Here is a 14,228-nt window from a genome sequence, read left to right on the forward strand (position 1 = left end):
TTCCTCCATGAGTAACTAGCTAGGTAAGTGGCATTTTAAAAAGTAACAACTAAAACAGAATAGTAGGGGTATTTTTAGTTCTATAAACTCACAGTTATGATATTTCTATAGCATTTAAAGTATGAGTAAATTTCCAGATTGTTTATACATTTATTAAGAATTTTTTTAAATGATTTTTGACCCATCAAGTTGGGGAGAAAAAATTAACTTGACCCCAGATTCCTTTGCCGTTCCCTCAGGCATAATTGAGAATTACAGAGATTAAGCCCTGAAATGGGATGTTAATTACATCTCCTGCTTGGCCTTCATCTGTGCTGGCATTGAACAGTTCCATTTTGCCACCTAGTGGTTCTGGCTATATAAATATTTTATTGTGTTGAGATTAAAACAGGCTATTTATGTGTTTTTCTCTGAGAACCCTTTCTCCTGGAGGCCTTGGTAACCATTGGAGACTAAGGAGATAGATCAAGTGGTCCACGGCTAAGGCAGCCTAGAATGTAGGCAACTAAGATTGGATTCTTCAAGATGGTCCAATTGTTGATTTTTTCTGTATCTCTAAGAATGACAGTGAACTTCTTCATTAGCATTAGGAGACTACATTGGTAGCATGGTAGGCAAATTCTTATCCTTTTGAAACAATTTCACCAATATTGTGAAGGGACTCTGGGGGGGCAAAGCAAAATGGCATTTCATCTTCCTAGACTACTTCTGCTAATTTATGAAGGATCTTGGGAACTGATTTGAAGTTAGGAGGTAGAGAGTTATTAAAGGGATTCAGATGAAGTATGTGTTCAGTGGATTCTTCCTTTTAGGTCCTGGGATTTCTACCATTGTACTACACTCCTAGAACCTTTTATTATTATTTTTTTAATTTTAAGACAGGATTCTCTCTAGGTTGCCTGGGCTGGCCTTGAACTTGTGATCCTCCTTCCTCAGCCTCCTGAGTAACTGGGATTATAAGCATGTGCCATAGCAACCAGTTGTGAATATTTTTTTAAGGTTCTCTTGGCCTCAGAGGCTGTGTAATTGAGATTTTAATACCAAGCACCCATTTTAGAGCTGGTCATGTGAAAAGGCTGTCAGGCACTCAACCATGTCTATAAATAAGAGAAATATTTTTGATTGGTTTGTGCTCTAGTTATTTCTGAAGTTCTCTTATATGCCTGAGGCTAATGGCACCAGTAAGGCTAATGGCACACATGGTCTTTATTTTACTTTCTGTGGTGCTCAGGTAAGGGAGCAACTACAGTCTGCATGGGTAAAGATGAAATGCAAAGTGGTGCATTTAGGAAAATGTAATACTTGAGAGATTCAGCAGAAAGAGAAGGGATGTAGAGAGAAGCAATGTAACATCTCTGCACATCCTTCAACTTAAAATTTTGTTGTAGGTACTACTGCTGTATTACAAGCCACTCCAATTTTAGTGGCAGAAAATAAGAATCTTCTTATGCTCATAGATACTGTGGGTCAAGAATGTGAATGGGGTATGGCCTGCATGACTATTCCATCAGGTCTAGGCCTCAGTTGGAAAAGCTGGACTAGCTGAGGCTGGAGGATCCACCTGGAAGTTGGCTACTTCACTCACATATCTGGCTTCCCATGGCAGGGGTACCTGGAAGACTGGGCTCAGCTGAGCTTGTAAGCCATATCTACGTATGGCTTCTGCAGGATAGTTGTCTTCTTACATGGAGACAGACTATTATTCTAACAAATAAAGTATTAGCTACATGGACTTTTATGAGTTGCTTTGGAAATTACATAGTATCACTTCAACCACTGGCCAAAGCAGTTACAAACCTGTCCACATTCCTGGAAAAGAGATATAGATCTCGCCTCTTAATGGGAGGTTTATCAAACAATTCCAAGCCATGTTTTAAAACTCCTACAAGATGGAATCCAGTTCCCTGTGAAATCACTTATTATTATAGAGCACAATATCCAGTGACCCCTTATTTTTGAATTTTGATGAGTGACTCTATATGTTCCCCATCCCTACTTAGTGACTATTTTTATGCCTAAGGAAGCCAGGTTTAAATATCAGAAAATGTTAGTGGTGTTCTTATGAATAGAGAATGTATAGGCAAGCAAACATAATGAAATGGGCTAGAAATGACTTTTGCTCTGTTTCTAAGCAACTCATGTTAGCCAAGTTATGCCAGCATCCAACTCAAGAGGAAAAAAATCAATTGACTTTCCTATACCTGATAAATACTGAAATGCTGGTGTGTCTTATAAATGAATAGAGAAAATATTTTCTGATAACTCTTGTCCTTTCCCTCCCAGGTACAACAGAGAGAAAACATGAACTTAAAAAGATACCTCCTGAAAGACCAGAAACGCTGCCAAACAGAACAGAAGAAAAAGGTATGGAATTAATTCTTCATTGGCACTTCTAGAACAGCAAGAGACAAGGCTGTCTGTCATAGCACTAGTTTGTATTACCCATAGAATTTGCTTTTTCTTTGAAATATGGTAATTTTGAGTTTGTTTTGATTGGTTTTAAGTATCCCATTTTTTTTTTTTAAGAGAGAGTGAGAGAGGAGAGAGAGAGAATTTTTAATGTTTTATTGTTTAGTTCTCGGCGGACACAACATCTTTGTTGGTATGTGGTGTTGAGGATAGAACCCGGGCCGCACGCATGTCAGGCGAGCGCGCTACCGCTTGAGCCACATCCCCAGCCCCCATTTCTTTTTTAAAAAATGTTTTTAGTTGCAAATGGACAAAATACCTTTATTTAATTAATTTATTTTTATATGGTGCTGATGATGGAACCCAGTGCCTCACACATGCTAGGCAAGTACTCTACCAGTAAGCCATAACCCCAGCCCTAACATCCCATTTCTAAGGAAACAGTATGGCACTCCATAGGGCCAAAATTTTTCATCAAATGAAAACTAATCAGACCAGTCACTTAACATATTGGGATTCTTCTGTAATATTTTTGCCATCACCACCCTGCCCATGCCCTGAAGTCAGTGGACTATCAGAGTATATCTGACAGTATCTATTCATCGTCTTCCCTGTGCTTAGTGCCTAGAGTGCTCATTCACCCTTTTTTTTAAAAAAAAATATTTTTTAGTTATAGGTGGACATACTGTCTTTATTTTACTTTATGTGGTGCTGAGATTAAACCCAGAGCCTCACACATGCTAGGTGAGCACTCTGCCTCTGAGCCACAACCCCAGCCTGCTCCTGCTCATTTACTCTTGATGGGTAGACTTGGCTTAGTGAAATTCCCATCCAAACAAATGAAAACTTTCTTCCTTGGTCACTGCTGGGCTCTTGATTCTGGCTTAACAATGTTGCAGACATATGTCCTTGGCCCAGAATATTGGGGGTCAGATGGCGAGTGACACAGGAGTACTGGGGAAAGCAGCTTAGTGCTCACTTTTCTAAAGGTGGTCAGAAATATCATTGGCAGGGAAGTGGCTCAACACATCTTACACAGGTTTACAAATGTGTTTGATTCCCACTATGTCGAGTGTATCTCCCCAAAAAATCTGCATGCTGTGAAAGAACTCTTTTTATTAGGTGCCTAATATTTGATTGATCATACATTTTTATGGGAAAAGTGCTGTTATTATTCTGTACAGGAGGCAAGCAAATTCCATTTTAAAAAGTAGTTATTTTGAAGTCATAAGAGAAATGCTAAATTAATGAATACAATTATTTGGAGGTGCTCCTTGGCAGCCTCATGAAATTTTATTGTGAAATTTAATATTTTATATCAGCCCTCTAAGTTTTACCAACATTGCAAGCTATTAAGGATCTATACCTCTTGCTTTCACAGTGAACTGGTAGAATTTGAGTCATGGAACCTCATTGTGAAAGCCACATCTGTATCACACATCACTGAAAAAAATAGCCATTGAATGTATACTAACAAAATCATGTGTGGTGAAATAACCAAACCATCCCCTGTCCTCATGGAGGATACATGACTTGTGTCTAGGTGATAGCCAGGCTCCATGATGAGGACATCTTCCTACAGTGGCCCACGCTGACTTACTTATGGGCTAACTTGTGAGCAACCACTTTCCTTGGCTGGCCAAATGGCTGCACACCCCTGGTCCCTTTCCTCTCATGAGTCCTTGTTCTATGCCACAGTGGGTCAAAGAGGCAGAAGTCTCCGTCAAAAGCAATAGGGAAGCCAGGAAATCAGCCCTGTCCTGAAACTAGGTATGTTCATTAGGGCAGCACACACCCTCTCTCCCATTCGTCCTGCTGGCTATTAGAGTTCCTGTCCTTATCCTAGTCCTGTTGCCCAACAGGAGTCATACCCCTGCTTAACATGTCAGATGAGCCTTCCTCTGGCATCAGAATGCCAAAAAGTGAGTTCCTAGCATTCTTGGTTGGAGGGTGTTTCCCTAAAGAAACATTGAGGGGGTGAGCAAGATGAGAGCTACACAATATCTGATGAGGTGCCAGTCAGCCTGGGCACCCAAACATGGAGTCTAAGTCAACCCAAGGAACCTACCTATGATCTAGTGGGCAACTCTCAAGTTCTGTATTTATCAACAAGAATGTAGATATATGCTTTTTGCACATACATGGGGCAAGGCTAGTTGGGAAAAGAAAACTTGAAGCTCATTGAACACTGCCCAGTCTGGCCACCAAATCGGGTTTCAACTTCATCCCAATAGCCCTGACTCCAAAGAGCCTTGGAAGCCATATATCTTGAGAAATCCCAGTTTACTGTCCAAGTTCAAACTGTACACAAAGAGAAGCTAGAAGAATTGTTCTCCCAAATGTTTCCCCCTTTTACTGTCTCATAGTCCTTTTTAGAAGCAGACCTAAGAGGTGTCAGGCCTGATCTCTCCCCACACCCAGAAGCAGGTCCTGTAGGCCATTTATCAAACCCATCAACCACCTACTGAGTATCAGCTACATGCTAGCAGCACAGGCCTCCTAGGGAGATGAGCAGATGTGGGAGAGGCCCACAGCCTAGGGCTGTGCCAAGCATGCAAACACCCATAAAATGTCCCAGTGGAGCCTGTTTATAAAGGGCTGCCTTTAATGCTTAGGTGAGGAAGGAAGAAGTCTTCTTTGGAGTGTGGGTCCAGCTGTTGAGTTGGGAGCATGATGGTGTCACGTTTCAGCTAGGTTTTGATGGGTGAATAGGAGCTTGCTGAGGGTGGGCAGTAGCCAAAAGAACACTCCAGGCAGAGGGACCAGCGCGAACAAAAGCATAGAGAGAAGGGAACAGGGAGATTACATGGCTTTGTAGGGCTTTTTCTCACTTGACAAGGAATAAGTGATACTCTTTGCTACCAAATCTACCTTCAGAAATGGCATCAGTGATTTTTTTTAAAGCAGGAAATAAGCAATCTGCATCAAAGTACTGTTACTTACACTAGATCCATCTGTTTTCTTTATTCTTTGTTAAACAATGACTTAAAGAAAGACCAGAGAGAGAGCCAAAACTGGACTTACAGAAGCCCTCCGTTCCTGCCATCCCACCAAAAAAGCCTCGGCCACCTAAGACCAATTCTCTCAACAGACCTGGTGCACTGCCCCCAAGAAGGCCAGAGCGACCAGTGGGCCCACTGACTCATACCAGGTACTGCTTCTCTCTCACCAAGGGGTGGGCATGTGATGGGTACAGGACACAATGAGGTGCTACAGACCTGCAGAGGGAGAGAGAAGGAAAGAGAAAAGGGGATCAAACTTCACTTTTCTACTTTGTAGCAAAATTGCATGAAGATGCTGGCCACTTCTGTCCAGTGCTGAAAAAGTGGGTGCAAGGTTTGGGGCACAGTGTGGGATTTAGGATTAGCAGGTGAGGCTCAGGCACACAGCATCTAGGCCCTTCCTACACACAGGGATTTCCCTGGCTTTGTTAGAATAAGGCAAGCTGTCCTGCAGACTGGAGAAGTGGGTAGCACACCCACCTTCATCCCCTGGGTGTCAAGCTAGCCTCGGGTATGCATAGCTCCCTTACAGCTGTGTCCACTGACCCTGTCACTATTCTGTGGGGCCCCATTCCATATCCCAACCTCCTTCTGCTCTTCACTACATGGCCTGTTGTAGAACCCAGAAGCTGGCATGGCAGAAATCTTCCTAGTATACATGTCTCTGAGCTCTAAGACCCTCAAAGTCTTGGGAAATGCCTTCTTAAGGGACATATTTGAGATGAAAATTCCTTCACTGACTGACTGAATGCGTATTTTAGTTATGTGAGATCAGAGTTTGTGTGCATTCCAGAACTGAGGTGCCTACCACAGATCAAGGAATTGTTGAATTCTCTTCATAGGTTTATTGCCAAAACTTTCTACCATTGTATGTGTGTATTGTACATGTTGGTATAATACACCAGAGCAAGTCAGTGACCCAGAGGTCTTCTTGTGCACTGTCAACACATTGGGGTTTTGTTCTTATAAACTAAATTTGCATGTTGAGAGTTGTATAGGGCTTCTGAGCTCTCACATTTGAGTCAGGCCTCCAGGCTGGAATCTCAGCCTTCCTCATAGGTGAAGTGTGAGTCTCAGCAAGTCCTGTCCCTCTCGCCTCACTTCCCTATCTGTAGATTGAGGATGATAATGGAATACACCTAAATAATCCCCAAATATGAAGCCTCATGCCTGTAAATCAACAATATTTTCAATGTCATTTTTATTGTTGCCTATTGAACTGGGCTAACCTTCAGTAAGACAAAAAGAGCTTGTTTACTTTAAAAATGTTTTTTTTTAAATTGTGGTAAAATGCACATAACATTAAATGAACCATCTTAACCATTTTAAGTGCTCTGTTCAACAGCATTAAGTACTTTCACATTGTTGCATAATCATTTCAAGAACTCTTTTCATCTTGTAAATCCACAATTCTATACCCATTAAACAACAACTCCCCAATTTCTCTTCCACATAGCCTGGACAAGCACTGTTCTTTTTCCCATCTCTATGAATTTGACTCCTTGTAGGTACCTCATATAAGTGAAATCAGACAGTATTTTTATGTCTTTTTATGACTGGCTTCTTTCACTTTGCATCATGTCCTCAATGCTCATCTGTGTTACAACATGGCTTATTTACTTTTTTTATTAAAATTTTGTTTTGTAGTTGTAGATGGACAGCATGCCTTTATTTTATTTATTTGTTTATTTTTATGTGGTGCTGAGGATTGAACCCAGTGCCTCACATGTGCTAAGCAAGTGCTCTACCACTGAGCTACAGCCCCAGCCCTTCCTTTACTTTTAATAACAACAACAGAAATGCACCCCTCCCCCGCTGTCCAAATATGGAGGCAGGTCACAATGTGGATGGTTGAAAGATGTCAAAATCAACCAACAGTGGTGGTTGCACACATGCCTATGTGCAATGGAGCCCCCTGCCCAATTGAGCACAGAGCTGTGGTCATCTCAGTGACATGTGAGCCCACTTAAGTAGCAACAGGTTTACCTGTGTCATTCTTCAGGTGTCTACCAAGGTCCAATGCAACAACTATTCCTGGCAATGGCCTTTGGGGAAAGGAATGAGTCTTGGCTCCTTTTGAGCTGGTCACAGCCCTATAGTCATGCTCTCTTCTACTGGCTGATAGTAGAAGGCTCTTTGCACATGTGCATGATGAGGCCACTTCACAGTCCCAGTGACTAGAGCAAGAGACATATTAGTAGTGTGGTTGGCCCAGAAGCTAGCACAGCAGAAGGGAAAGGTTTAATAAACCTAAGTGCTTCCGAGAAGAATATGAGCTATTCAATCAGGGAAAAGATGTGGAACAAGAAAGGTCAAATTCACTACAGCTGGTGCAAGGAGAGCTGAAGCTCTATGCTGCCAAATTGGGTTAGTTTTTGGGGGCTGCACACATTTCAATGAACTTAATAACAATTTCCAAAATATTCCTGCTGCACCTTCTAAAGATTTGAATGAAAGATCATTTGCATTCTAGAGTTTCCCTTGGCCCTCAGGTTATGGGATAGGTATAGCTTTGTAAGCTAGGGGAACTGTGTCATCCTAACCAAACTTGTGAGTTCTCAGAGGCCCCATTTACTTCCTGCCTCTACCTAGCTCTCCTCTTATCTTGTTTTCCTAACATCCCGTTGTCAGTTAGGAGTATGGACCACCAAGGAAGATATACAAGAGGGCTTTGTACAGAAGTCAGTGGGAAATGCAACTTCTTAATGTTGTGTATGTCATCTGAGCAGTGTGGGAGAGGGAAGCCAGCTCCCAGCCCCACCACTCATCTTCTGGCTGCCAGCTGCCAGTGCACTAGTTTGCAAAAAGGCCTGGAGAGGGAGAAAAGACCTGGGATTCCTGCACAGCTGGCTGAAGGAAAGGCAGTGCCTTCTCTAACTCAGTGGTTCTCAGTCTAGGGCAGACCTCAGAACCAACTGGCGACCTGTTCAAAGCAGATCGCTGGACCCCACAATGCAGTTGCTGACTCAGTAGGTTCAGGGTGGGCCTGAGAATTTGTGTTTCTTATAAGCTCACGGCTGCTATTGCTGCTAATGAAGTCAAGACTATGAGAACCACTGTTCTGGTTTCTCTCAAGTTGGTGATGGTGCTTTCCCTTTCTTCCCTGGCCACCTCTCACACACCTGCTAATGCTCCATGACTTCTGTGCCCAATCAGCACGCCCCCCTGTGGAAGCCTTCTCTTATCTCTCATGATTCCTCTCTCCTTCAAATGCCTGACACCATGTTTAGCCTAGTGCTGGGCGCCATGCTGTGCCACTTGGGATGTGCACACCCCCGGACTCCTTTACCAGATTTAAAGCAGATCAAGAGTGTGTTTTGTCATCTCCACATGCCTTACAGTGTCGAGCATATGGTAGTGGCTCATTTAACAAACACTTGTTGGATGCCATGGTTCCTTAAAGGGGAGGAGGTGCCAGTGCTTATATTTTGTTCTATTTTGCCTCTCTTCTGTCTTCCTTCCCAGCCTCTGTACAGGCTCCTTAGCATGTGTGTCTTACATTCTAAGAAACCTAGTGTGATCGATTTCAACAGGCAAAAAAAAAAAATTTGAATCAAAGAAATGCTTATTATTTCTTAGTACTTAATGCACTTTAATTTTTTTTTCTTTGCTAAACAATTGGACAACTGATGTATACACTTACCTGTTAATGAACTTGTTTTCTTCTGCCAAAGTTGATGTAGGAACATAAACTGAATTCAGATTTATGTCACAGATCCTCTGAAGAAAGGGTATTGTGTGCTGTGTGAACCCAAATCTTTGCCATAATTTGCTGGGCTGGATGGATGGATGCACAGACAGAAAGATGCTTGAACAGAAGGACACACAGTCAAATTGGCAGCTCTTGCTGGGAACTAGGCATCAGCTCCAGCTGCCGTGTCTGGGCCTGAGCTCCTCCTCACCGGCCAGCAAGCTTGCTACCACGTAGTATTTTAGAAGAGACTGTCACTTTCTCTTTAAACAGGAACAAGCATCCCTGAGGGAAAAAAGGAATATGTAAGTTTAGAAGGACTATAGTCTTTTTAAGATAGATTCACTTAACACAAATGTATTGAGGGGCTACTGTGTGCCAGCCCCTGCTCAGATGGCCCAGTTCACTTTTTAGGAATTCCATCTAGGAAGATCAGAAGGACACCAGCCAGCAGTTTATGTCCAGTTTGAGCAAGTGGAAGCACACATTAAGGACCCTCAGATGTTTACATCCTTGACCACTAGTAAGAATGTTCCTTCAATTTCTAGAAAAGTAAGTTAGTATGGAATTTAAACAGGGATAAGATACTTCAAAAATTATTATAACAATTTATTTAAAAATTCAATAATGATAAGATGGATATTCCCCTAGGCCATAATTATAGTCAGGGCCTTGGGGATGTCTTAGTTATTATTTCATAGTATATAAAAGTAGGCTGTACTTATCTCATCTAGCCCACCACGTAACTAAGGTGTTAGTTATGTGGTGGGCTAGATGAGATAAGTACAGTGCAAAGAGCATTCTGTCTACCCCTATTTCTACACTTGAGAAGATGGGGGCTCAGAAATATAAAACTTACTCATTTTGATATTTGAACATGAATGTATTACAAATAACTGCCCATACCTAAATCTGTGTGCCTATTCACAGATGAATTTATGAGGTTATGTGTTTAATAATGTGTATAAAACTTTTTGGGGGCTATTGTGTCCATCTACAACTAAAAAATTTTTTTTAAATTAAAAAAATAAAGATTGTGTCCACCTATAACTAAAAAATACATATTAAAAAAACTTTTTAAGGGTGTTTTTTTTAGAATGCCTTTATTTAATGTGTTTATTTTTTATGCAGTGCTAAGGATTGAACCCACTCCCTCACACGTGCTAGGCAAGTGCTCTGCCACAGCCATAATGTGTATAAAACTTAATGAAAAATAAGTTCAGAAACCTTTGTGAAAAGAGCTCTTGAGATTTGGGAGAAGGGTACTTTAGAAAACAAAAAGAAAAACTAATGAAATGGTGGAGAGAAGCAGGTTGCCCTCAGCTCTAGTTAGTGCCTACAGTGGGACGTGGCAAGCCAGAAACCTGAGGGCAGAGCAGGTGTGTGGCCTCAAAGGAAAAGAAACAGATTTGTTAATCTTCCCCAACTCAGACATCCCAAGTTATAATTATATTTCTTTTTCTTCCCAAAGAACAGGGAAGTTGGAGCAGGACGTTGGCCCTGAATTGGGGTGGGGGAGCTTTGCCTGTTGTCTGCTGCAAGCTCATGTGTTCTGAGGGGCAGGCAACTGATAGGATTTGGTACCCAGGGTTGTAACTGTTAGACAGGGAGTGTGGGATGAAGGGGAAGGAAGTGCAAACAGGAATGTGAGGAGGAAGCCAAGCAGGCCAGGCTGGAGTGGGAGAAGTTGCTGATCAGAAGGAAGTACAGGAGCTGGTGATCAGAAGGGGAGGTTGTTGCTTATAACTTTATAGATGGGGCTGTTCCAAAGATGGGCCTATCCCCAGCAGGGGAGGGCATGAATGTGGGCAGCTGAAGGTGAATGAATGAAGGTCATAAGGGCTGAAGGGATGGGGAGCAATTTCCATGTGATCATCATAGATATGCTCAGGAAGATGGCAAGAGCTGGAGGAGAAAGCCAATGTTCTTCAATGCAGTGTCCTCCCATTGTGATCAGGGAGTTGATGACACTTCGTAATAAGAAGATTCAACCATGGTAGCAGGTGGTATGAGCCTCAAAAGAGAGTGTTCTTGAAGTGGATGGGGGATGTGACCTTGATGTTGTAGTAGCAGAATTGTTCCACCCTGTGTTGGGCAGAGCCAAGTTAGTAAGTAGTCCTCATATTGGCTGGTGGCTGAAAGCATCAAGATGGAAGTGGGCCATTTGTTGAGGAGAGTTGGTTACCAGGGCTCAAACCTCCCAGAGGGCATTGTCCATTGACTTTGGACATGGAAGCTGGCATCAGAAAAGGTAATTCTAAAAGACAGTGGAATGAACTGGACATAATTTTCCTATGTTCACATATGAGTACAGCACAGTGAAACTCCATATCATGTACAACCACAAGAATGGGATCCTAATTAGAATAAGTTATATTCCATGTATGTACAATATGTCAAAATACATTCCACTGTCATATATATCTAAAAAGAACAAATACAATAACTTAAAAAAGAAGAGGTAATTCTAGAAGAGGGGTAGTTGGATGGTAGGAAGGCCTGAGGATATGGGAAAGAGGCCCAGTGACCTCTTCCTATGCCCCTTGGAGATGACCTGTTGCTTTAAATGTTAATCACATCACATGTACTTTTCCTGTGAAGAGCTAGAGGCCATGGCAAGAAGGTACAGTGCATGGGAAGGTGCAATGCAATGGAGTTGCATTTTTTTCCACACCAAGTGATGCTGTAGCCCTGTCTTCATCCTGTTTTGTAGAAAGGAAGGGAAGTACTTTTAAAAAAATTTAAAAATCACACAAGGCATCACTAGGAATCTTTGAAAAGAAATTTAGAGCAATCGCATAATTCAAACTCAAAATAAAGGCCTGAGCATCCAAGAGCACGTTTCACCTGCCAACTCAGGGAACATTTGCATGTACTTCCACACTAGCTTTCTCTGATTTCAGAGAAACACAGGGAGGTAAGTGACTAATGAGCTCAGAAGCATTTTAGCTTGAGACAAAGATTAAGTAGATACTTATATGCCAAGCATCAATGAAGTGTTTAGGGAAGGGCAGACCTTCCTGGTTCGTAGCCATACACACACACACACACGCTCACACATTTTTTTAATAGATGTCTCTCTTGAGACCATCTTACCAGTATGGGAGTGAAGTTTTTCTTTAGATTGACCAAGGCAACCTGACTACTTATTCACCAAAGGTTACAACTCAGCAGGAAATATATGTCCAGGTTATGATGTCCCTGAGGTGAATAGCTCCCGCATCCACAAAAGAAAGCATTAATAAAATAGACCTTTGCTCTTCTTAGGTATAAAATAATCAATTGATGAATTTTAAAAGGGAAGGAAAAACTGGTGAGTGAGCCTTGCAAATGTTCCCTGAATTGGCAGGTAAGATGTGTGCTTGGCCACTTTAGGCCATCATTTGAATTTGGATTACTAGAGTGCTCCAAATTTTTTTTCAAAGATTCCTAGTAATGCCTTGTATGATTTTTTTTTTTTTTTTGGAGTGTTCCCTTTTCTACATGTCAGGAATGAAGACATGTCTTTGGAGAATTCGGGAAGGAGGTCTAGGCTAGAAATTATGGAGGGTGGGTATCTTTGATTCATAGATGGCAGTAAAAGCATGGAATGGATGCAATCACTCTAGGAAATTATGGAGAGGAAGAGATGGGGAGAGTAGAGGCGACTATTTATAGGGTAGAGAAAGAATTAGAAGCTGTCAAAAGGGTAGGGAAAGCAGGTTGTCATGGAAGTTAGAAGAAGAGAGTGTGTAGCAACGACTGATCAGTGGTTCTCATGCCTGGGCATGCATCGAATCATGTGGGGTGAGTTGAAAAGTTGGCATGAAGCCAAGCATGTGCGAACTTACCTTGTAAGAAATTAACTGGACAAAAGAACAGAAAATAGATGCTTGATGTGAATTCAGTGATAAGAAAAGCTTTCTCTGTGTGTTTGTATATTTTTAGTTCATTTATTTCAGATATTCGTCAAATGCCTACATTTGGCCAAGTCCCCTTCTAAGAGATGGAAAAGTCACTTGGCCAGGCCAGACATAGCTCCTGCCCACCCACTGCTTGCTTGGGCTTTGGAGCCTGGCACAACAGGATAGAAACCCCACACTTCTTCTTACATAGCCTTTGACCTTGGGCAAGGTGCTCACTTCCTTGAGTCTGTTTCCCCCTCTGCAAAATGACACTGAAGGGGCTGGGGTTGTGGCTCAGTGGCAGAGCACTTGCCTAGCATGTGCAAGGCACTGGGTTCAATTCTCAGCACCACATATAAATAAATAAAGGTCCATGAACAACTAATAAAAAAATTTTTTTTTAATGACACTGGAAGGCTACCTTGCTCCTTTTTATCTCCTTTGAAAGAGCTCAGCGGATAACTTTGGAAGAGGGGTTCCAACACAATGGCAAGCAGGTCATGCTCTGGAGCCCCAAGAGAGTAGAGATATAGATATCAGACAGCATATCAGGAGCAGCCACCCCTAGAAGCAGCAATAGGTTTGGCACTCTGAGGAGGCTGGGACCTGAGGGAGGGGAGTTGAATTATGGAGCACAGAAATCCCAAAAGGTTGGGGGAAGCACCTTTTCATATTTTAGGGTTTTCTATATTACTTACTGACATGATTTCATTTGTATGTATAATCTTCTTTCTTTCTACCCACATGTAGACTGAATCCTATTTGTTGCAAAAAGAACCGACAGTATTGACAGGATTTAGCCCCGAGTGACATTGATTTTCCTGCTACTGATGACCATAATGAGGCAGTGAAACACTAGGAAGTATTAACACCTTGACACCCACACAGCACAGTACCATTTGATTTCTGTCACACTTCTTCCATGGACTATTTCTCTAAATACTCTTTCTCCAAGCTGCAACCCACAAACTGTTTTCAGAGTTGTAAAATGATAGGTTCTTCTTTGTCCAGACACAGGCCAGGAGTTGGGCTCAGCCTCTTTAAAGCCCTTTGAACCTCTTCGAGCTTCCAAGCTGAGGCATTGCAGATGAGGTCTACAGACAGCATCCTCTTTTTGCCTTAGAGGGTTAATGGGGCTTGTTGTGCCCTGCATGGGCTCTGGAGGGAAGCCTTCTTCCATGTATACTTAAAGAGTGTACATAAAGAACAGAAATTTGGAGAGGAATTGAGTGAGCAATGCCC

The 14,228-nt window shown here is 42.1% G+C and overlaps 1 protein-coding gene across 8 annotated transcripts in view; it reads left to right on the forward strand.

Annotated features, from left to right (window-relative positions):
• Sh3kbp1 (SH3 domain containing kinase binding protein 1) overlaps positions 1–14,228 on the forward strand; it is a 335,725-nt gene that overhangs the window by 274,738 nt on the left and 46,759 nt on the right. For all 8 annotated transcript variants that reach the window (XM_078035050.1, XM_078035052.1, XM_078035049.1 and 5 more), the window contains 2 exons: positions 2,284–2,364; positions 5,401–5,560. In XM_078035050.1, the coding sequence (XP_077891176.1) occupies positions 2,284–2,364; positions 5,401–5,560 (241 nt within the window). The remainder of the gene's footprint in view (positions 1–2,283; positions 2,365–5,400; positions 5,561–14,228) is intronic.

Source organism: Ictidomys tridecemlineatus, chromosome X (assembly GCF_052094955.1).
Source record: "Ictidomys tridecemlineatus isolate mIctTri1 chromosome X, mIctTri1.hap1, whole genome shotgun sequence".
Taxonomy (NCBI): Eukaryota; Metazoa; Chordata; class Mammalia; order Rodentia; family Sciuridae; genus Ictidomys; species Ictidomys tridecemlineatus.